Source organism: Pimephales promelas, chromosome 6 (genome assembly GCF_988280905.1).
Source record: "Pimephales promelas chromosome 6, fPimPro1.hap1.1, whole genome shotgun sequence".
In the NCBI taxonomy this organism is placed as follows: domain Eukaryota; kingdom Metazoa; phylum Chordata; class Actinopteri; order Cypriniformes; family Leuciscidae; genus Pimephales; species Pimephales promelas.
Window position 1 is genome coordinate 8,287,986 of NC_142774.1, and position 23,075 is coordinate 8,311,060.

The window sequence follows — 23,075 nt, forward strand, 5'->3', positions numbered from 1 at the left end:
TATCACTGTATGCAAAACAAACACAATATAAAGTATCAAATATATATTACATATCGAAAGTAATATGAGTGGTTCCCACAGGAAGTTGAAATGCATGCTGAGAGGTAATTCATTTGATACAATGACTGTTTTCTCTATAAATAGCAGCTCCTGCCTCTGATTTCATACACTTCACTTCATATATTATAGCAGGAATGAACTCAGGGGCTGAAAACAATGCTTTGTGTCTGAAAACAGATGGGACAGTGTCTGTGTAAGCAGAATGGTGACGTTACCCGCAGCTGTTTTTGGTCGCAGCTGCCAGACACCGTCATTAAGGAAAGTGTGCTAAAGAGTTGTTGTTGTTGTAATAATTCGACTTGGCTCTGTGTGCTGTTTTAGGGCGACTCCGTGAGGACAAACATTCAGCTGGACTTTGGGGACGGGACGGCGGTGTCCTACTCTAACCTGAGCTGGACGCAGGAGGGCATCAGGCACGTGTACCGCAGTGCTGGGATCTTCCGAGTAACAGCGCTGGCGGAGAACAGCCTCGGGTCCGACACCTCATCCCTCTATCTGCATGTGACGTGTAGGTTTCACACACACACACACAAGCGAGTGCCTACTTCAGGGTTTATTTTTATTCTGCTGGATGATAGGATGTCATTTCAATCACATTATATTATATTACCTTCTCCTTTTTGCAGAGGTACCAAAAGTTAACATTTTATGAGGTACCAAAAGTTAACATTTTATGAGGGAATGTTATATAATTATATAAGCATTTTTGCCTTTCTAAATGTCAATTTAAAAAAAAAAAGTTACAGAGAACTGGTTTTTAATTTGGGTTTATTTTTTCTACCTCAAAGTCAATAAATTTTAATAAATTTAGTTAGCTTCACCCTTGTGTGGGGAAAAAAGTACACTTTAACATCCTTTTAGAAAAGTATTTTTATATAATGTATTAAAAAGAATATACTAATGTTGTTTTCTGCCACACAATTTTACGTTAATTGCAATTTAGTATGTATTAAATTTATATAAAATGCATTTAGCTGAATTGTTAAGTGTATTTTATCTTCATATGTAATTAATTCTATTTTTTTAAAATATGATACTGATGAATATACTGACAAGTTCTATGGTATTAAACTAAAATATAATATTTTAATTATATTCACATTTTATTAATATTGTTAACTTTAAATGCAATTTCAAATAACAATTTTATTTGACAAAAAACACTTTTTTTAAAATATATTTAAGAAACATTTTCATTAAAATGTACTCTCTTTGAGTACTCTTAACTGGCATTTTATTTTATTAATATAATATTATATTATATGTAAGACCATTTATTTATATAAAATGTATAATTTGAAGATTCAAGATACACACAATACACACTCAGCACACAATTCATTTTTTCTCTATCTATCTATCTATCTATCTATCTATCTATCTATCTATCTATCTATCTATCTATCTATCTATCTATCTATCTATCTATCTATCTATCTATCTATCTATCTATCTATCTATCTATCCATCTTTCCATCTATCCATCTTTCTATCCATCCATCCATCCATCCATCCATCCATCCATTATTGCTTCATGTTTTAAGGATGTTTTGATTTTTGATAAAAAGCTTTATCGATCTAATTAACCAATTTATTAACTAATGTTCTACCATTTTTATCTAGCAAAAAAAATACTTAAAGACTGTCTTGTCTATTCTGTTAAATAATAAAGCAAATTTATACAGAAAAAAATAGGCAATAAAGTGGTAGAACACTGGTATTACAAACTTTGAATAAACATATCTTAAAGGGATAGCTAACACAAAAAGGAAAATGTTCACCCTCAATTTGTTCCAATGTTGTATGAATTTCTTTCTTCTGCTGAACACAAAAGAAGATATTTTGAAGAATATGGTTAACCAAACAGTTGGACCCCATTGACTTCCATAGTAGGAAAAACATACAACTGTCTGATTACCAATATGCTTCAAAATGTGTTCTTTTGTGTTCAACAGAAGAAAGAATCTCATACTGAACCAACTTGAGGGCGAGTAAATGATAACAGAATTTTAATTTTCGGGTGAGCAATCCCTTTAAACAAAACGTGTACAATACACTTGGTAGGTTGTCTTTCATTCAGTTGCTCTGCCAAAATCTGCGTGTGTCCTCCAACTCTGCAGGTGAAGTCGACCGCGGTGCTTAATTACAGCTTTTATCTGCACTTTTCACAAACAAACAGGAGGTGGCCACTTGTGATCAGATGAAAGTAATTAGGTCCAAATTTCCTGATGTATACAGAATATTTAATAGCAAAAAAAACACACATCAATTTAACTTTTTTTAAACAAGCAAAAATATGCATATGGGGAAGGTTAAACAATACAGTATTTGAGATAAGTAAAGGATGAGGCAAATCAACGTTTTTCAATGTTTTATGATGATTTGGCGCTGTTATATATAACAAAATATGGGTGGATTACTTGTCCATATAGCCTTTTTGTCATTTTTTTTAGCACTTTTGCTTCAGTTAGCGTTCTGTGCTTTAGGTGTAAGACAGTTATCCCAAATAAAACTCTCTTGTTTAAATCCATCCTGCTTAAAACGCCTCCGCTACAGACATCCACATGCTGACTAACTCCTTGGCGCGTTTTTTTCTTCCGTTTTGTTGCGTCCCACTGCGAGTGTCGCGTTTCTAAAATGCTGTGCCAAGTTAAAAATACTCGATACAAAAACTTTTAAAAGCAGGTTTCGAGACCCCTGCGTTCTGTTCCTGTTTCTTTGCACTCCCGTCAAGCTCTGTTTGAACAGCGTCCAATTGGGGTCAGGTGAAGCCGAAAGCAATCTAATTATACAAGACCAAATAGTCGACTAGTTATTCAAGCCACCGGCGAGTTGATTTCCAAAATATGTTTGCTGTTCTCGTCTTGAGTGAGTATGTGTGTGTTTTTCAGGCCCGGTGGAACATATTCAGCTGTTGGCTCCATATGTGGTCATTAAGAATAAGGAGGTGAACCTGACGGCAGTGGTCTGGCCTTCTCATTTCAGAACGCTCACCTATTTCTGGTGGCTGGGGAACAACACTGAGGTACAACCAGCTCCTAATTACAGATTTTCTGCCTCGCTTTGTTGGGCGAAGGCCTCCGAGACATTTTACTTTGGAAGATAAACAGAACAGGAGCAATGGACCGTTAATAATGTGGTTCTTGTTCCTGTCGTTTTTTTGTGGTATTTAGATTCTTTAGTTTATGCTCTTTCGCCCTGAAACATCAATAAAGCTCTTGGCACCCTTTGTGGTAACACTTTACTTGTGCATGAGACTGGCATTACACTTTCATAACCATGACATGATATATGTAGGGATAGGGTTTTCTGCATGTTTATGAGAACTGTCATGAAGTGTCATTCGCTCAATAATGACATGTTGAATGCAAATATGACATTGTTTAAGTAAGATGTCTTTGTTATGACATCTTGACATAAACCATAACAGTGTCTTTGTCATGACAACTTAACATTAAATTAAGTTAAACTGTCATGTGGTTGGCTTTGACATTGGCTGTCATGAGGCCATTATAATTGTTATGAATATTTTTCGTGACCTCAACTACAGTGGTACACTGTAAAAAAAAAAATATTGATGGTTTAACTTAAAAAAGTAAGTAACCTGGTTGCCTTAAAATTTTAAGTTCATTGAACTGAAAAAGTGAGTTAATACAATGAAGGAGATTAATTTAACCATCAGAAACTCAAAATTACATGTTATCTGAACTAAATAAATTATTTAAGTTGATTTGACAAAAGAAAAAAATGTTGTGATTTCTACACTGTAAAGAATATTGTTGGTTTAACTTAAAAAAGTAAGTAACCTGGTTGCCTTAAAATTTTAAGTTGATTGAACTAGAAAAAGTGAGTTAATACAATGAAGTAGATTAATTTAACCATCAGAAACTCAAAATAATAAGTTATCTCAACTAAATAAATTATTAAAAAGTTGATTTGACAAAAGAAAATATGTTGAGATAACAAATCTTGAAAATATTTTTTACAGTGGTACTAATTGAATTTGTCTGCTTTTGTGTCACTAGCCAATAATTACGTTGGACAGCAGTATTTCCCACACGTTCAGGAGTGAGGGCATGATCACCGTGACGGTTCAGGTCTCGTCAGCGGACTCGATACTGCAGGACACCAGAACCATCGCCATACAAGGTAGGTGTTCACCTTCAGACAGGTATAGGGACACTGCTTTGTTTCTCTCTTTTATATATGTCACTGTCTGTATATGTATGTGCGTGTGTAGTGTATAACATATTATATAAACACTAACCTTTATGTTGGAAGAGATTCAAATATACATGTTCCCTTAACCGATTTGACAACCCTATATTAAATGCATTATCACTGCTTTCCGAGTGTTCAGAATTAGAGGAAATGGTCTCTTGACACTGCAGGCTAGTCATAAACCTTCTTTCTGGCAACTGCCAAATAGACTGTAATCATTTCTGTGATCAGCGCTAACCTTTCCATACCTGTCAGTAATGATAACTCTGCTACAGCTCGACTAAATCATCTGGAACAAATCACAGCAGATAGAAGGTGTTGGGCATCTTATGAGAGAAAGAATTAAGGGTCTGTCTGCCTCTGCTTCTCTCTCCCTCTGTGACAGAATTCTTCAAATCACTTCTTTTATCTTTCTCTCCTAATCTGGACGAGGCCAACCCCGACATCCCAGAGTGGAGACAGGATGTGGGCCGGGTCATTAAGAAGTCTGTTCTTCAGGTGAGTGGGAATTCATTCTCTCCATCTCGTCTCTCGCTGTCGTTTCTTTGCTCAGCCCAGAGATCCTGGTCAAATATTTCCTGTGGTCTTTGTCTGATCCTTTGTCATTTTCACTTTACTTGCTCTTCTGTGTTCTCTTTCACTGAAAAACAAATAAATTTGTGATTTTGGGCTCAGTAAGTAAACATCCCTAGAAAGGATAATGCAATGTCAGATAGTCAGAATCACAAAATAAATCTAGAATACAGAATAAGTGGATGTGAAATATGGATTTGAGTTCAATTATTTAATTATTTATTATCAAATCACATCCATGTACTTATATATATTCAATATTTTGTTATATTATTAAGATTAAAGTCCCTGTTACATTCATAAAATAGAGAAATCAATTAATCCATTTTATTTTATTTACAAACTGATTTTTGTTCATATTTCATTCTTTAAAACCCTATTTGGTTGGTTATTTTTCCTTGAAAACAAGGAAAAAAAATACTTATTTTTAATGTGTTTCTTTTTACATTTTAAATCCTAATTTATTAAATTATTTTTGATTATGTTTTTTTTTTTAGATTAAACATCCCATTACATCAAAGAAAGCAATCGGCTTAGCAACAAGATGAAATTTAATTAAATGCGTAAAATTGGTTTTTGGGCATATTTTATTTGAATTTATGCTTAAAAAAAACTATTGGTGGCATAAATGTAGATATTTTCTCAAAATACTGATTAAGAAAATGATGTTTTGCAGTGTTTTAATGTCTCTGTTTACATTTGAATCAATCTTTTATTAAATTAATTATATTATTCTGTTATGCAGATTAAAGGGAAGACAATTAGCCTAGCAACAAGACAAACTCAATTGCATGTATTTTTCTCACCTCACTGGTAAATTGATTTTGACCATGTTTTCCTTGGTTTATGCATAAAATGAGAAAAACAAACGTTTTGGTTGCATATATTTAGATATGAAAAAATATCTCTCGACTCTCAGGAGTAAACGAGTTCATCATCACACAGTGGGGTGTATTCACTAAACAGATGCACCACTTTAGCTGTAATTCATCCCAAATCCTGCTTCTTTTTCACTAACTTCCCACATCTTACTTTACCAGGTGCTAAATGCACTAAAATAGCACTGCACTGTATTTTAATTAAGCCATTGTCTTCCATTTCAGCACAAACACAAGTCCTTTATGTATAAATTAGGCTTATTATAGACATGAAAACTCAGCACCTATTTCCATGGTGCAATTAACATTACAACATTACTGCCCACAGAAAGCAGGTTGTGAATTAAACTTCATTTTAAGGAGCAGTTTTCCTATTCCTAATCATGGCAGCAGTTTTAACGGGGCATATCCAAAATAGACATGTAGACAAGAACATTTTAAAGAGCCAATTCAGATGTCTAGATCACAGTGGTGGAGTAAAGCAGTGTTAAAGTACATCTAGGACTCACCTAGCACTCAGAAATCACCCACAAGGTCAAGCAACACATACTTTGTTCAGCACATATTTTATAGGCGGCATTAAGCCATTTGCATAAATCCTCTTGTAAACTAGCCAGCAAATGGCACTCACCGGGAATAATTCAATATGTACTAGGAAAGTCTTTGGGTGGTGTAAAGGCTTGCTGTTCTGACAGTCCCTCGGTGGTGTGTGTGTGTGCGTGCGTGGGTGGGGGTTGCATTGTTTCGAGCTCTTGAGACTCTCAGTGCTGACAGAGAGATTGAACCCACTGCTGGTCGATGCATTGACAGTTTACACTACACCGTCTCAGTGCACACACACACACACACACACATGTACCTGAGCTGTCAGTCCAACCCTGGGACCTTCTCAGCTCAATACCAGTGTCCTTCCAAATAGCAGTGAATCCCAGACCTTTTAATATGTGTGTGCTATATTAAAAACAGAGAAGGATACGTTTGGGATGTTTATATTGTTCCCAGACAGTTGTATAAGTTTACGGTATAACATGTAACTTTGGAAAGAATGTTGGGGTGGGGGGTGAGGGATTAATCTGTTTATGCCCAATCATTTTGCAGTAGCTTTTTGTAATGTTACACAAAAATTTTGGTTTGCAGTGAGTTTTTTTTTTTTATACTTTAGAAGGAATTATTCTATGTATTTGATCAAAAAGACTGTCAAAATATTGTTACTTTTTTAAAAAAAATTTCTTATCAAGCCATTTATGTTGTCTCTCCATTTCAGACATGCACAAAAACAATCCCTAAATATCACAATAAAATCTAAACTCCCTCTTACAGAACAGAGCCTTGGAATCTGCCAGAGAACAAGGTCAGAATAGCTCTGCACAAAGAGCTTACTGATCTCACATATGCTCGTAATACGCACCTCCATCTTCCACATGTGCTCTTTCTCTCTCATTATCTGCCAGTCTGGGTTCCTGGCCTCAAATGGCTTTACCCAGAAGTAAAAACGTCCTCTTCTAACTTTTCCCCTCTTTGTTTCAACATCAAGTTCAAAGCCCGATGGTTTAAATTTGGGCTCTCGTGGTAAAGAGACTCACTTTTCCTCGTTCCTTTCATTTATCCTCTCGCATATAAAACATACCCCGTAGTGCCCAAGAGGTAGCCGATACACTTCATCCATACTGCTGATGATAAACAGCTCTGTGTATTAAAAAGAGAAGGAGAGCGAGGCTCAGACATAATCAAAGTCAAGGTCCATTTAAGATGGCTGTTTGAGGCAGTGGGCAGGCGAGGTGAGTGTCTGTTCTGCTGCACCGGGGCGATATCGCTTTAACAGCCTGAGGAGATGAGAATAGAGGGGTTACGGGCAGAGCCAGTGCCTCAGTCAACACAGGACTTGCATCACAAACACTTTGATACTGAAAGAAGTATCAGTGATAAGCTGTCTATTATTTTTAGGCTTTTCTCCACATTTATTGATGGAATGGAGACAATGGAAATGATGCAAGGATGACTCATATTGCACTAGGGATCCCTGAGCAACATTTGACCACTTACAACATCAATGATCAATCATGAAAACGTCTCTGGTTACGTATGTAACCCTTGTTCCCTGAGAAAGGGGACGAGATACAGCGCCAGTGATGACACTAGTTGAAGGGCGTTCCTCTAGTGTCATCACCGACGCAGTTTGAGTTCCCGCGAACGGGAACGTCTCAGGTTACGTATGTAACCCTTGTTCCCTGAGAAAAGAGGAGACACTGCGTTGATGACGACACTAGCTAAAGGGCATTCCCCTAGTGTCGGCACCGACGCAGTTCGAGTTCCCTTGAAAGGGAATGCCCCGGGTTACGTATGTAACTCTTGTTCCCTGAGAAAGGGGACGAGACACTGCATCGGTGATGAAACTAGTTGAAGGGCCTTACCCTATTGTCATCACCGACGCAGTTCAAGTTCCCTCGAAAGGGAGCGTCTCGGGTTACGTATGTAACCCTTGTTCCCTGAGAAATGGGACGAGACACTGTGTTGGTAACGACACTAGTTGAGGGGCATTCCCCTAGTGTCATCACCAACGCAGTTCAAGTTCCCTCGAAAGGGAGCGTCTTGGGTTACGTATCTAACCCTTGTTCCCTGAGAAAGGGGACAAGACACTGTGTCGGTGACGACACTAATTGATGGGCGTTGCCCTAGTGTTATCGCCGACGCAGTTTGAGTTCCCTCGAAAGGGAGCGTCTCGGTTTACGTATGTAACCCTTGTTCCCTGAGAAATGGGACGAGACACTGCGTTGGTGACGACACTAGTTGAGGAGCGTTCCCCTAGTGTCATCACCGACGTAGTTCGAGTTCCCTCAAAAGGGAGCGTCTCGGGTTACGTATGTAACCCTTGTTCCCTGAGAATTTGGACAAGACACTGCGTCGGTGATGACACTAGTTGAGGGGCGTTCCCCTAGTGTCATCACCGACGTAGTTCGAGTTCCCTCGAAAAGGAGCGTCTCGGGTTACGTATGTAACCCTTGTTCCCTGATAAAGGGGACAAGACACTGCATTGGTGACGACACTAATTGAAGGGCTTTCCCCTAGTGTTATCACCGACGCAGTTTGAGTTCCCTCGAAAGGGAACGTCTCGGGTCACGTATGTAACCCTTGTTCCCTGAGAAAGGGGACAAGACACTGCGTCGGTGATGACAGTATATGAAGGGCGTTCCCATAATGTTATCACCGACGCAGTTTGAGTTCCCTTGAAAGGGAACGTCTCGGGTTACGTATGTAAACCCTGTTCCCTGAGAAAGGGAACAAGAGACTGCGTCGGTGATGACACTAGCTAATGGGTGTTCCCCTAGTATCGGCACAGACACATGTTTGAAAAAAAAATGTTTTTACTTCACAATATTTTAAATCCAGAAATGACTTACAGAAGTGAGGAGCCTCAGACCACATTCATTGCAATTGCATTGAAATTGAGTCCTTTTGTGAGAAAAAGAAAGTGTAAAAATAAGATAAGTAAAAATAAGTAAGACAAATAAAAATAAGTAAGCAAATAACTTAATTTTATTGAAAACTTTTTTTTTTTTTACTTGTTCTCCTGCCTCTGTAAATGTCCACAATTTTTAATCATCTTGTGGACACCCATTTCGGGTGGCATTTAGTAAACATACCATTTCAACATAAAGTTGAAAACATACTGAACCGTCAATAAAGTAGCTGTATTATTTCAAATTGGAAGAGTGTCAAAGCTCAATGCAATGAGTCCATTATACTTTGGATCTCTTCGACGTTCACTCAGCTGGATCCCAATTAGCAGCCTACCAAAGGGAGAGAGAGAAAGAGGAGAGCAAAGTATATAAGTACACAACACATAACATGCCCAATAAGCAGCATCACTCTCCAAAAACAACACACGTATTACAAACGTTAACAAGGGGTGCACTGAAAACATTTTGTCCAATTTACTTCATCATATTATTTGCTATCTATGTAACACAATTGTGTTTCTCTTCTAAACTTGATATCCTTGTACTTTCAATTAATGTAATTCTCTAAAATGTGCAATTGACTATATTAAATTATTTACGGTGAATGTGAACCAATCAAGCACTTGAAAATCTAGCATGCTTTGATAGGTTCTAAATGAATAAAGTCAAAATGTTGAAATTAAGTGTTTTTTTATGTGTTTTTGAGCTAGACGAGAAAAGGGGGAGACTTAATAGTTTTTAACAGTGTTTAATGTTCAATTATGTTGTAATTATTAGGACTGTTTTAATCTCCATTGTGGAGAAGAGTGGAGCATTTGCTTAGGCTGCGGACTGGTACAGTGCATGTTATTTCTTTGCTCTTTAGCACGTGACATGGTAATATGTGCTATTGCTAGCTAATATTTGCTTAGCTAGCTAGCTAGTTCTGTCTTATTTTTCAGCCATGTGCCAAAGCATTTTAAATTTAAATAAATTAATTATGTCTGGAAACCTATACAATCACTTTGATACTACTTAATTGGCTCTCTTAATTAATGGCTTAATTCCGTAATGTTGAAATTTACTTGAACAAATTATGTTTGTTTAACTTATTTGATTCATGTGGGATCGATTTACATGATTAAATCATGTAAATCCAACACTTTTTTCAGTGTAGAATATAAGTTTATATCAAATAAAAATATTTATGTCTGTTGAAAGTCCCAGTAAAACATGGAAACAGACTGGGGTTCAGTAAGATTTATTTTAATGACTTGAATACTTTTAGTTTGCAATAAATTGATCACATTTTTTTTTTTTTTTTTTTTTACTATTTATTAAATAATCCTGAATTTTTTTTTTTTTTTTTTTAAACAGCTTTCACAAAAAATATTAAACAGCCCAATTGGTTTCAGAGTAATGATGTTGAAAATTCAGCTTTGCCATCACAAGAATAAATTACAAATTAAAATATGTTCAAATTTCTAATGGCTTCTTTAAATTTTAATAATATTTCAGAATCATACTATTTTTACTGTATTTTTTATCAAGTAAACTTTTAAAAAGTTTACCCCCAAACTTTTGAACGGTAGTTTTTACGTCCATGGAAGCATTTACACAATGGATGGTCTCTGTTATAAAGATGACAACAATGCATTTTTTTTTAATAGAACCATTCATCTGATTGAAAAATACTGGAACAAGTTGTAAACAAACAGAAGTGTTGTAAAAATTTGCCTGTAAAACTTTATTTGCAATCTGGTGGAGAGTCAATATTAGAGAAAAAAGTGACTTAAATGGGGAAAGATGGACTACAATGACAGAAAACACAACATATGTCTAAACAACCTCTTTAATAACAACTTTGTCCTCTACTATAATGGATTATCCCATCTGTACCTTTTAATGTTATTCCACATTTCTTTGGTCTGGGAATAGAATGTTTTGGCATTAAGAGATTTAATTACAACAATGACTCTTAAGCTATTATAGGCTGTAATTAAGAGCCTTGCAACGTTATGTCTCTCTTTTGCAGTCTAATTGCCTTCTAGGCCTTAATTCGCCAACAGAAAGTGTGTGTGTGTTGAGAAAGAAATAAAACCGGGAGTTTGGAGATGAGCATTAATCATTAGGAATATCAGTTGCAGTTGCACATAGACTGAATCCTTCAATGAGCCCCAGGGCTTTTTTTTTTTTTTTTTTTTTCTCCAGCAGTGAGTCCAAACTTAGACTCGGAGTATTGATTCGTAAGACTCCTTCAGCTCTGGCCGCATTGCTCATTGTAAATTATAGTCAGGCTGTCTATTCTTGAGCTATTGTTTTGTAACCAGTGGAGCCCTGCGTGGTAGTGGCAGATAAAACAAAGATTATTTACCTGAGGTGGGATAATTTCCTCTTAATGAGGGAAATGGCCTTTAGTGAGACTCTCTAGTTGAGTACATGGTGGGCTTCCCTTTATCGGCTTTGCGGCAGCCCGTAACGTCTCTAGACCTTTGAGTTTTTGTAGTGGTTCTCTGACAAAGATATTGATTGAGGTTTTTAGGAATTCAGTGCGTGTATAACCGCTTGCGTCTAATCATTTCTTGGCCGGCATTCATTCAGTATACATCAAATCTGATTTACTGGAAGCCATCACCCTTGTTTAAAATAAATGTAACCCTCATAAATGCAGGAGACGGTAACATACAGTATAAATCATTTAGGCTTATGTAATTAGTGTTGTTTTGTCCAGGTCGCTGACGTTCCAGAAGAACAGCTGCTGGTGGCCGTGTTTCCTGGCATTCCCACTGCTGCAGAACTCTTCCTGCTTCCTCCTGGGAACCAATCAGATGGCAGGAAACGAACAGAGGAGGATCTGGAGCAGGTTAGATGTGATCTGATGTATATTTTTATGCTTTCACATTAATAGTCCAGGTTGAAATGTGCTTGAGAATTATCAGAATAAAGAGCAGCTTCTACCTGGGGCTACAATGAAAGTAATTGTAATCGCAATAAGGCGACGATGTGTCAAAAATATCCCCTAAGGGGAATGTTTGACATTTTTACCTATTTTATTTCACCTTAAATGCAAATTTATCTCTGTGATAATAGCAGAACTACTAGTGTCTAATTAGGCTTACATGACAAGGACATTTACTGTTGGGACTTCTAAATTTAATACACGTTTGAGGGTCAAATGTTTATTGGTAGTGATTTGTAAAGTATTATAACTATAGTTATAGTGTCAGATCATTTAATTTTACAATAGTAAATAACACAACCATAACAATTTCTGCAGTTTTACGTAATATTTACTCATTAATATTATATAAATTGTTTAATCATTTTAATAATTATATTATTAGGGGTGTGACGAGATCTCGTGCCACAAGATCTCGCGAGACTAAAATATGCCGAGATTTGTCTCGCGATATCGCCATGACTGAGTGTGAGGGTGAGATTACAATTTAATATTCCACCGCTACACTTACAATCGCCTAAACTATCGTTTTTGATCTATTTATAAAAAATAATAACCATTATAAACTAATGTAAAAGTCTGCTCTGCCTACCCTATCTCACGACCAATTTGTATGAATTCGTACGAGTGATTAAAAAGTGGCTAATTCGTACTAATTCGTATGACCTCACTCGTATGAATTCATATGATTTGTCTAAACCCACGTGATGGTTAGGTTTAGGGGCGGGGTCAGGGGTAGGTCATTCGTACGAATTCATACGAATTGGCCAATTCATCAAATACGTACGATTTAGCAAAATCGTACTAATTTGTACGAGTGAGGTCGTATGAATTGTAACGAATTAGCCACCTCGTAAAATTCGTACAAATTCCCGTGAGATCGGGTTGGCTCTGCTCATCCAGCACGAGTTGCCGTTGCAATCAGTGCAGTACGAATCACAATTCACTGATCGCGTGACGATGGCGAAAACGAAATTTAGAATTTTGTCACGATCGCGTGACGAAATCTCATCTCGTTCTTGTGAACCCAATCTCGTGTCTTGTCTCGTCTCATGAGATAAGCGATAAACAAATTCTGATAAACGAGACGATAACCAAATAAAAAACTAGTTTTGAATGGCAAAAACTATGATGAAAATCTATTGACATTTTCGTCAATGAATAAAAACTAGACGAAAATGTTAGATACTGACAATCCAGTCAGAACTTGTCAGAACTTTCTTTCCAATGTTTATGTGGTTTTATTTATTTTTAAGATATTTTTAAGTCACAGTAGTTAAATCTGTATCTATATTGCATGTTCAAACTTTAAAATCATTCATATTATCTGGTTAATAGATGTTTTCTACGAGAGTATAATTATGGGTTTGGAAATTTTTGAGAAATTCTAAATGAATGCATTACAATTAAACTAAACTCATTATATTTTAGTCATCTGAATTGTTTTAGTTTTAGTCTAGTTTTAGTTGACGAAATACAATACGATTTTAGTCGACTAAATCTACAGTAATACTACACTAAATATTGCTGGGTTGTTTAAACCCAAATTTTGGGTTAAACATGTAATTTCAAATTTTAACCCAACTTCAACTTTCACTTTCAACTGTAATTTTTGGATTTATTTTTTTTGTTAAATCTACCGTTGAACACCTTGCAAAAACCACATACCAATCTGGTAAGCACCATTCACATTTTCTGAAGACTCTATATAACAGTTCTGAATTCTGCTTTCTTTTCTTAGATATCAGAAGTCCTGGTCAATGCATTGAATCAGATCTCGCTGGAGTTCGAGTTGAAGCCTGGCTCCCGGGTCATCGTTTACATCACGCAATTAACTTTAGGTAACAAACATATCGTTTGCAGCTATTTTAGCATGATTTAGTTGATGACTGAAGTGTGCGACTGCTTTTATTTGATTACTGTAGTGGTATTTTAGTTGATCTCCGACTCTAGCTTCTGTTGGGTGCCATATACTGTTCCCTAGAGTAATTTCGTTAATTGCTTTTTTGAGACCAGAAGCTTGTCAGCACTATAAATTGTTGAAAGATTGGGCTTTTATGTTCCACTAGTGATGCTGAAAGCCTTATGGAAGATAATTGGATAATTGCTCTCTAGCAATCATGGCTTGCAAGATCTTCTCACTTTCAAAGTAGAAAAAAAAGTCTCCCCTGAATAGAAGTAGGATTTCTGGTCATTTGTTTTATTTGGCCAGCTTTTGAATAAGATTTTTGCATCATGTTGCAAAACAGTCAAAATCACTCATGAAGAATCTCAATCTTGATATTCAGTTCAGCTCTTTGAATCACTCACTCACTGACCTGTAAGTCAGTATGATTGTCATTAAATCAGTTTAATTAGTGACTCATTGTTTATAGTATGGCACAATAGGCACAAATTATTCATATTGAGATCTTGGTATTTAATTTAATAGTGTCGTTGTTTTTTGTGTGTGTTGTTTATTGACTAAGGAATATTTCATGAACTGAAATCGCTTCCTATAGCTAAACTAGAAGAATATGTAGGGCCCTCACTGTAAAAAAATATTGATGGTTTAACTTAAAAAAGTAAGTAATCTGGTTGCCTTAAAATTTTAAGTTCATTGAACTGGAAAAAGTGAGTTAATACAATGAAGGAGATTAATTTAACCATCAGAAACTCAAAATTATATGTTATCTGAACTAAATAAATTATTTAAGTTGATTTGACAAAAGAAAAAAATGTTGTGATTACTACACTGTAAAAAAAATATTGTTGGTTTAACTTAAAAAAAGTAAGTAACCTGGGTTGCCTTAAAATGTTAAGTTGATTCAACTGGAAAAAGTGAGTTAATACAATAAATTAAGTAGATTAATTTAACCATCAGAAACTCAAAATAATAAGTTATCTCAACTAAATAAATTATTATAAAGTTGATTTGACAAAAGAAAATATGTTGTGATAACAAATCTTGAAAATATTTTTTACAGTGCTGTGATTTTTTTGGTATGTAGAAATCATGGCTGGAATTGTGGATTCCAGTCATTAAAACGGATATGCTTTATAAGACTGCCACCAAATTGGATTTATAAATCAAAAATTAGGCTTGTACAATTAATCAAATTCAAATTGCAATATGGAGGCCATCTGTGATTTATTAAACTGGTGTTTAAATATAAAGTCTGCATGTTCTGCACGTCTTAGAATGAATGATGGAACTTGAAATTATGACAGAAATATATTACCTTCGCTATAGCGGTAGAAACAGTCATGTGTTTGATTCCTAGGAAACGCATAAAAATGCTGTAATATTTTATTTATTTTTTTTGGATACAACATGGGCCAAATGAATAAATAATTTACATTGGAACCAGAATCCCAAATAAAAAGATATCTGTTATGCGTGTACTGAATTCATTCTAATTTAGCCTATATTCATCATCATCCATCTTGTTCTCCACCATGTGCCACATATACCTTTACTATTCTGTGCTACAACTAGGCTAGCCATTTGATAATGGTTATTAATTTCTTGTGGCGTTAATAGCATAGTATTGAGTAAACGCTCTCTTACTGTGACTCATGGTCTGTGCTATTAACCATTTTTACAGCAAAACATTGGCCGCCTCCTTTGCCCATTTCTTTTCTCGTTTTCATAGCCAAAGTTCTGGAAAGCAATCAAGATTCTTTCGGAAAGGTCAGAGGATTCATGGAGCTATCTTTCAACAGCATAGTCGCGGGGGAAATATACAGTCAGTAGGTGTAAAGCACCCATGAACAATTTTGAAGGGATGCCAACAATTGGCAGAGGTCCCTCTGGGAGAGCGGAAGAAGTTTTGTGGAAATTGTCACAGGAGATGCGATTCAAGTTCAGTTCTTTACTGCACTTGATGTAAAAGGTCTTAGATCTGCATGAATTTCCATTTTTAGGCTGGTACATTTTGTTCTGAAACAGATATTATTCAGCCGATATTGTTATTCGACAAAATTAGCTGTGAATCCTCTTTGTGCTGTTGAAATTAAATCAAAGGTAAAGCCAAAAGAAATGAGTATCTTATTTCATATGCCTTGGATAAGTGCTCTGACTTTCATAGGTTATCATTAATATGATTCAAGTGTCATATTCTCAGAGAAAATACATAATAAATCAGTTTTAGAGGTATGTTTTTTAAATGCTGAAGTGTGTAGTTTCTATACCACATCACTTGGAGTTTTTTAGTTTTCAAGGTTATTTCTCGAACAATTCCCATCCGCCACTGGTCAAACCATCGGATAGTCCAGTCCCAAACTCACACTATTGGTCGAGACAGCTGGAATAGAAGAAAACATTTTAATATTTACACAAAAATGACATACTTCAGATTTAAAGTGATATATATATATATATATATATATATAGTGTGTATATATATAGAGAGAGTAAATTATATATAAGTTATATTAAAAGAGTTAGAAGATATACTGTTCATTTTCAAGATTTATCTTACTATATGCTCACTAAGGCTGTATTTATTTGATCAAAAATAAATACTCTAAAGACAGCAATATTGTGAAATATTATTAAAATTTGAAAGAACTGGTTTCTATTTTAATGTACACTAAAATGTCATTTATTCCTGTGATGATGCCAAAGCTGTATTTTTAGCATCATTACTCCAGTCTTCAGTGTCACATGATCCTACAGAAATCATTCTAATGTGCTGATTTGCTGCTCTAAGAAATAGTTCTTATTATTATCAATGTCGAAAACAGTTGTGGTGTTTTAATATTTTTTGTGGAAACCATGTTTTTTTTTTTTCTTAGGATACTTGGAAGTAGAAAAAAACAGCATTTATTTGAAATAAAAAAAAAGTAACAATGTAAAAGTTAAAGACCCCACAATTGAATTGTACATATAAAGTAAGATCTGGAAGATATATATGACTTTTTTTCTTCTTCTTCTTTTAAAAAAGAGAAGGTGGTAAACTTTAACTCTTGTTTTTTGTCTTTGTTGCAGCTCCTCTGGTTGACTCCATCCCAAGACACAGCAGTTCTGCAATGCTGATGCTTCTGTCGGTGGTGTTTTTGGGCTTAGCTGTATTTCTCATCTACAAATTTAAGAGGTATATCCATGCAAACAGATTTATATCACACATTCCTTTTACCAGGACTCCAGCAATTGAACTTTATGTCTTTTCATGCACACCATAGTTCTCGTTTCTGTTTATATATAAAGATAAAGTAAGATTTGATGGGGCGGTATCAGGAGCGACTTTCCTTTGCATCAAGCAGTGCTATTTTTACTCACGATAGTTGTGAGATCTAGTTATTAGTTTGCATATGCTAGAAACATTTGAAAGAAAAAAAAAACCTTCCTGTGAAAGTGCAGGAAAATATAAATGGATTGTTTAATATGCAGTCCGTGGTTCCTCTACTGGAAAACTGTTTTGTAATTCTTTGAATAATTTATTTGGTCTCAAAATAATTCAAATGGAAAAGACTCAGGGAAATGTTGAAACAATCATTAATAATGGATATAATTTTTCACTCGGCAAGTAATTTAAAAAGGAAGCATATTTATGGAAATATTACATTTGGAAAAACAAAGCAATTAACTTACAAAATTAATAGTAATTTGAGGAGGAAAAAATGGGGGGGGGGGGGGATTTCTAATTCATAAAAATGAAATGGAAAACGCATTACAGTCTGGTTTGTGTGTTGGAAAAGTACACCATGAAATTCGGGGGAATTACTAATACATTGCTGTAATTTTTTCCGGGTTGTCACAGCGTCATCAAGACGATGTATTTTGCTTCTCTCTACCTCTGATTGCCCGTGTAACTTCTCCTCCAGATGTTATTAAATATACTCCGCAATTTCAGGAATACAATGAAGGATTGCACTTGCTCTCACATGGTATTTAATAACTTGTTATATTGCAGATTAACAAGTTTGCATGTGCACAGCCCTTACTGTGTTGTCATGCCTGTTATGGCAATTTGCTCAAAATTCAACATATTTGTTCAATGTTTTGGTAATTTGATTTGAGATGATTTTGATTTCTGAATATCTACTCAAACAGAACAGATTGCAATTCCATTTCCCACTGAGCAAAAGTATGTCCAAAAGACGTCTTTTCAACATCTTTGTCACAAAAGTCGGACGTTGAAAAGACGTCCACTGAGGGGGCAGCATGAAAGTTTTTATGAAGTCTGAAACAGGCGTTAATGGGTCCTTCGTACAAGGTTACGATTAACTACGATTAACTAAAACTAGTTCAAATGTGGCTTATTTAGACAATTCATACTGTTTCTGGACCAAATAAACACTCTCAGGATGCTTTAAATTAAATCTCATGTTTATTTCAATGTAATTTCCTTACATTGTTTACATGGTGTTGATATTTGTTTCATTTGAAGTCACCATTATGGTGATCAGTGTTCGCTTTAGTTGGGTTGGTGCCACTAAATGCACAGAAATAAACACAATGTTGTTGTTGTTTTTTTCCTAATAAAATCTTGCGCAGAAAAATCCCCTGGATTAACATCTACGCGGAGGTAAACCATGAGAAAGAGCAGGAGATGATCAATACGGTGGGCCAGAATGACGCCACACCCAAAATCACCCTGAGTGAGTTGATGGAGAAAGAGCTGGAGGCCCGTGCCAAACGTGAGTGAAGTACTTGCTTATAAAATCAATCAATTATTAAAAAACTTAAGAGAAAATGAATATTTTTCTTACTGCATTGTCAAATAGCTTTGTCTTCTTCTTGTTTTAAGCATAAACCTGACATTTTTTATAATAAAAAGTATACATACAAATATATAATAAAAATTGCTGACTGTATGTCGTAGAAACAAATAATTGAATTAGGCTTGCACCTAATAGTCGAGGAGAGAAGGCTTAGTCGATCAAATTTTGATGAGTCGGCTATAGTCACAAAAAAATAATGGCTGGACCAAGTTGTCAGAATTATGTTCTGTTAATTGTGTTTGTTTCTGTCATTCAAAGTTTGACCTATGCTGTGTTCAAAATCGTCCCATCCCATTGGCTATTCCTTACATTACTCCACTAATATAGTCCACTTGAAGGAGTGAATGAAAACGAGTAAGTGATTTCAGACATTGAGTGCGCCGGAAGGGCTTTTGAATAGTTTGTGCTTTGCCATCTAATAATCATCTGAAACTTTGCAAACTGGCAGCTCCAGTATTAATGAAAAGATTAATCTTGAACTCTGCCATGGAACTAGCATGTATAAATCTTGATTAAATTTTTTTTTATAATCAATCAAAAAGGAATTTATACCTGTATGATATTACGCTGTACCCACATTGGACCAGCAGTTTGGAAAATTGGGTATTCTCTAGCCGTTGAGAGTACATTGTACACTCGTTATTCAGGTGCATTATGGGATTGAATGAGTTCACTCAATAATGTCCAGTATGCTTTCGGACACCACTACAAAAGGGTGTCCCCTAAAACAGTGGCCTATTTAGGGTATAGGGATTATTTTGAACACAGCCTTAGTTTCAAGTTGTGGTCGATTAATTTTTTTAATGCAAAGCTTAGTGAACAATACTTAAGTTACTTAATAAATACTGAACTTAAGTCATTTAACACTGTAAAAAAAAAAAAAAAAAAAACTTAAGTTCAGTTGCTGCCTTAATTTTTTAAGTGTAAAGAGGTGATCAATTAGCTGATAACTTGGGATTTGAACTCAAATTAAACTGACTTAAAAACATAGTTGAAATTGCTTGAACCATTTTAATGAGATAAAGTACTGTAAAAATTTGTGTTGCCATGACATTGTTTAAGGAAACATGAATACTTGTCTTTTTCTAGAACTTAGTCTTAGTAGTTTTTAAGAATAAGAAAGAAAAAAATGTTTCGCGTCGCTCCGTTTTCCACTAAAAATATGAATCGGTCAGCTTTCAGAATTACACAGTGAAAACTATCAGAACAAAAACACTCTTTGGAATCAGGAGAGTTTATAATCTGACACACAATGCATGCTAATGAGAACTATCTACTTTGGGCCCAAGTGTCCTTATTTCCCGAGTGGATGCTTCTGTGATCATGTAATTGCTTAATAACTGCAAATTAATATTTAATTGGCGCTGTTAAGCAGTGATTATAAAAGAGCACTGATTAAACTATAAAAGGGGTCACATTGGGGTCAGTGTGATAACAACAACTGTGATGAATAAACATGCAACATTCGGTGCCATGCAGAAAATAAATCCCAACACTGTTTCTGTGTGTTTAATAGGGGGGTGAAACGTTTGTATTTTGGGCTTGATTTCTTACTTAATGGTTCAGTTTCCAGTCTGCTTTACATTAATTTGCTTCCCTTCACCAGGATACATTTTTAATGAGTCTAATACTAGAAAACGTTCAGTCTGTTCATTTATTGATGAGTAATACATAGTTGGGTGTATAATCAAGCATTTAGAGATTACGTGAAATGGCATTTGCTATGCATGTAGCAAAACCATTTATTCAACTTGAAATCATATTGAGACTTGATTGAATTGTGAAAAGTAGGTCTGGGTTAAATTGAAGAAAAGTTGCTTCAGAGAGGTGGAGAAAGTTACTAAATTTAGGATTTTTAGGATGTATAATAAACCACTTTTGTTAAAGCTGCATTCTGTAACTTTTTAGGGTTATAAAAAGCAAGTATATAACCAGCCCAGACTGATCTCATGAAATGGTGTATCTATGACACGCCAATTCGTATTTCCATTTTTGGCGTGTTATCAACACGCATAATCACTTTTCAGCGTGTTTATGAATGCTGTTGACTTAAAGGGTTAGTTCACCCAAAAATGAAAATTCTGTCAGTATTTACTCAGCCTCTTGTTGTTCCAAACCTCTATGTGTTTATTTGTTCTGCTGAACACAAAGGAAGATATTTGGAAGAATGTTTTAATCAAACAGATCTCATTCCCCATTGACTACCATAGTAGGTAAAAATACATACTGGTAGTCAATGGGGAATGAGATCTGTTTGATTAAAACATTCTTCCAGATATCTTCCTTTGTGTTCAGCAGAACAAATAAACTCATAGAGGTTTGGAACAACATGAGGGTGAGTAAATACTGACAGAATTGTCATTTTTGGGTGAACTAACCCTTTAACATTACATTACTGTATATATAAATATATGAGCTACCCCAACCCCGTCCCTAAACCTACCCGTCACTGGGGTTAATAACATTTATGAGTCTTCCCCTACCATCCTAGGAAAAAAAAATATCGCTCCCCAGATGTAGATCTACATTTTTCTTCGTTTCGCTCGGACATTTAACGGTGTGTACATACACGCGAAATCACTCGGACATTTAACAGTGTGTACATACACGCGAAATCACTCGGACATTTAACGGTGTGTACATACACGCGGAATCACTCGGACATTTAACGGCGTAGACATTGTAGACACGGCGTAACGCCGAGGCACAACCCACGTAAAGTTGATAATTCCGCGAATAACTGCAGTTGCAGATTTCAAACAGAGATGGCGACAAAGAGGAAAAACTACAGACTGCAGCTTTAAGGACATTTGACCTGTTGAATTATGAAGGCTTATTTGTAATTTCTGTCTTTGACACGTAGGTGGAGTGATCAACACATGTGAAAGCACAAGGGAGATCCCGAACTGCACGAGTGTCTGAAAACATCAGGAAAAAAAGATGGTGTATTGTAAAAATGTGTACAGAGGTATCACAATTTTAAAGGTTGACAGTTTTCCTCCTTTGCTTTTTTTGTAAATTCAAAACACTGTCATTGTTAATAGTTTTCTAAGGAGCTCAGATTTGCATGGATGTCTTGTTTGTTACGATCTGTGGAAAAGAAGAATAGACTAAGTCACTGAAAACATGCTAAGGAATTGACCAACTTTTGAAATCACAAAGGGCGCGTTCTGAATATTACCGAACAAAGCGCAGACGTTGGGGGGGAAAAGCCACTAAACCTCTCTCAGTGAGTCTCATTTCCTGTGTGCATCATTGAACTACGCTTGTTAGTCAGTTCTTCAGATTAATATAAATTGTGGGGGAAAAAAGTGGCTTTTTGTTTCAAAAACTGTGATTTTGTTGGGTCACAGCTTATGCCAAGTTTGTTTAAATGTTCAAACTGATTTTCACACATTGTGAAGAGTGCTTTTAGTGACTATATTAACTTAATTTTTAGGTTTTTAATCTCTTCAGTAGGTCATCTCATTTTTATATTTGTTATAACTTGAAGTGAGGGAGCAAATTTGCAGCTGAGGCAAAAAAAAAAAAGCCAACTGTGTTTAAATCCCTCTCTATGGCCCTGTTTACACCTGGTATTAAGATGCATTTTGGTTGATCGGATTACAAGTGGACGACGCTAAATACGAGTGTAAAACGTTTTGAGCTTGTCCATTTCCGACCAATTCCAGTGGTAGTCAACACATTCGGCTGAATTGCTTTCGTAATGTAAACGCTCATGGGGTCAAAAGCGTTCAAACAGCCACCAAATGCGTGAACACTGGGAAGGTTGCTAGCCAGACGGGATTTAAAGTTTGACAGCTCGAGACCCAAGTTTGGTTTAAAGACAAAAAACACACCAAGCACAATGTTCTCTCTTCATTTATAATTCCTAACACACACTCACAGCATTCAGCGTGGTCTTGCAGCTATCAGAGCAGAAACCAATAAAACAAATGTTTAGCTGTTGTCTTAAAGGATAATTCCGGTATTTAATACCTTGAGTCTATTTTTTAGTTTGTTTGAATGAAATAGACGGTGGACTTAGAAATTTCGACAATGGGTCCTGTCTCGACTTTCTGACTTTTTTAGAATCGGCTGTGAGAGCTTTAGACTGGCTGTCTATGGGCATGCACAAACATGTCCATAAAACGTTCATTTTCAAAACTGCGACTCGCCGAGTGGTTGGTGGTGTTCCTTGATGTTCTGAAACAAGTAGCGTAGCGAAATACCATTTCTGTCGTGTTTTATTCGTCATTT

At 35.7% G+C, this 23,075-nt stretch overlaps 1 protein-coding gene across 1 annotated transcript in view; it reads left to right on the plus strand.

Moving 5' to 3' along the window:
- The window catches only part of sorcs3a (sortilin related VPS10 domain containing receptor 3a), a 228,898-nt gene extending 206,053 nt beyond the window's left edge, over positions 1-22,845 (plus strand). The window contains exons 19-27 of the mRNA XM_039681809.2: positions 382-568; positions 2,952-3,085; positions 4,086-4,209; positions 4,667-4,779; positions 11,901-12,032; positions 13,870-13,969; positions 17,101-17,206; positions 18,610-18,752; positions 21,700-22,845. Coding sequence (XP_039537743.2) covers positions 382-568; positions 2,952-3,085; positions 4,086-4,209; positions 4,667-4,779; positions 11,901-12,032; positions 13,870-13,969; positions 17,101-17,206; positions 18,610-18,752; positions 21,700-21,758 — 1,098 coding nt within the window. The 3' untranslated portion in view covers positions 21,759-22,845. The remainder of the gene's footprint in view (positions 1-381; positions 569-2,951; positions 3,086-4,085; positions 4,210-4,666; positions 4,780-11,900; positions 12,033-13,869; positions 13,970-17,100; positions 17,207-18,609; positions 18,753-21,699) is intronic.
- The last annotated feature ends 230 nt before the right edge of the window (positions 22,846-23,075 follow it).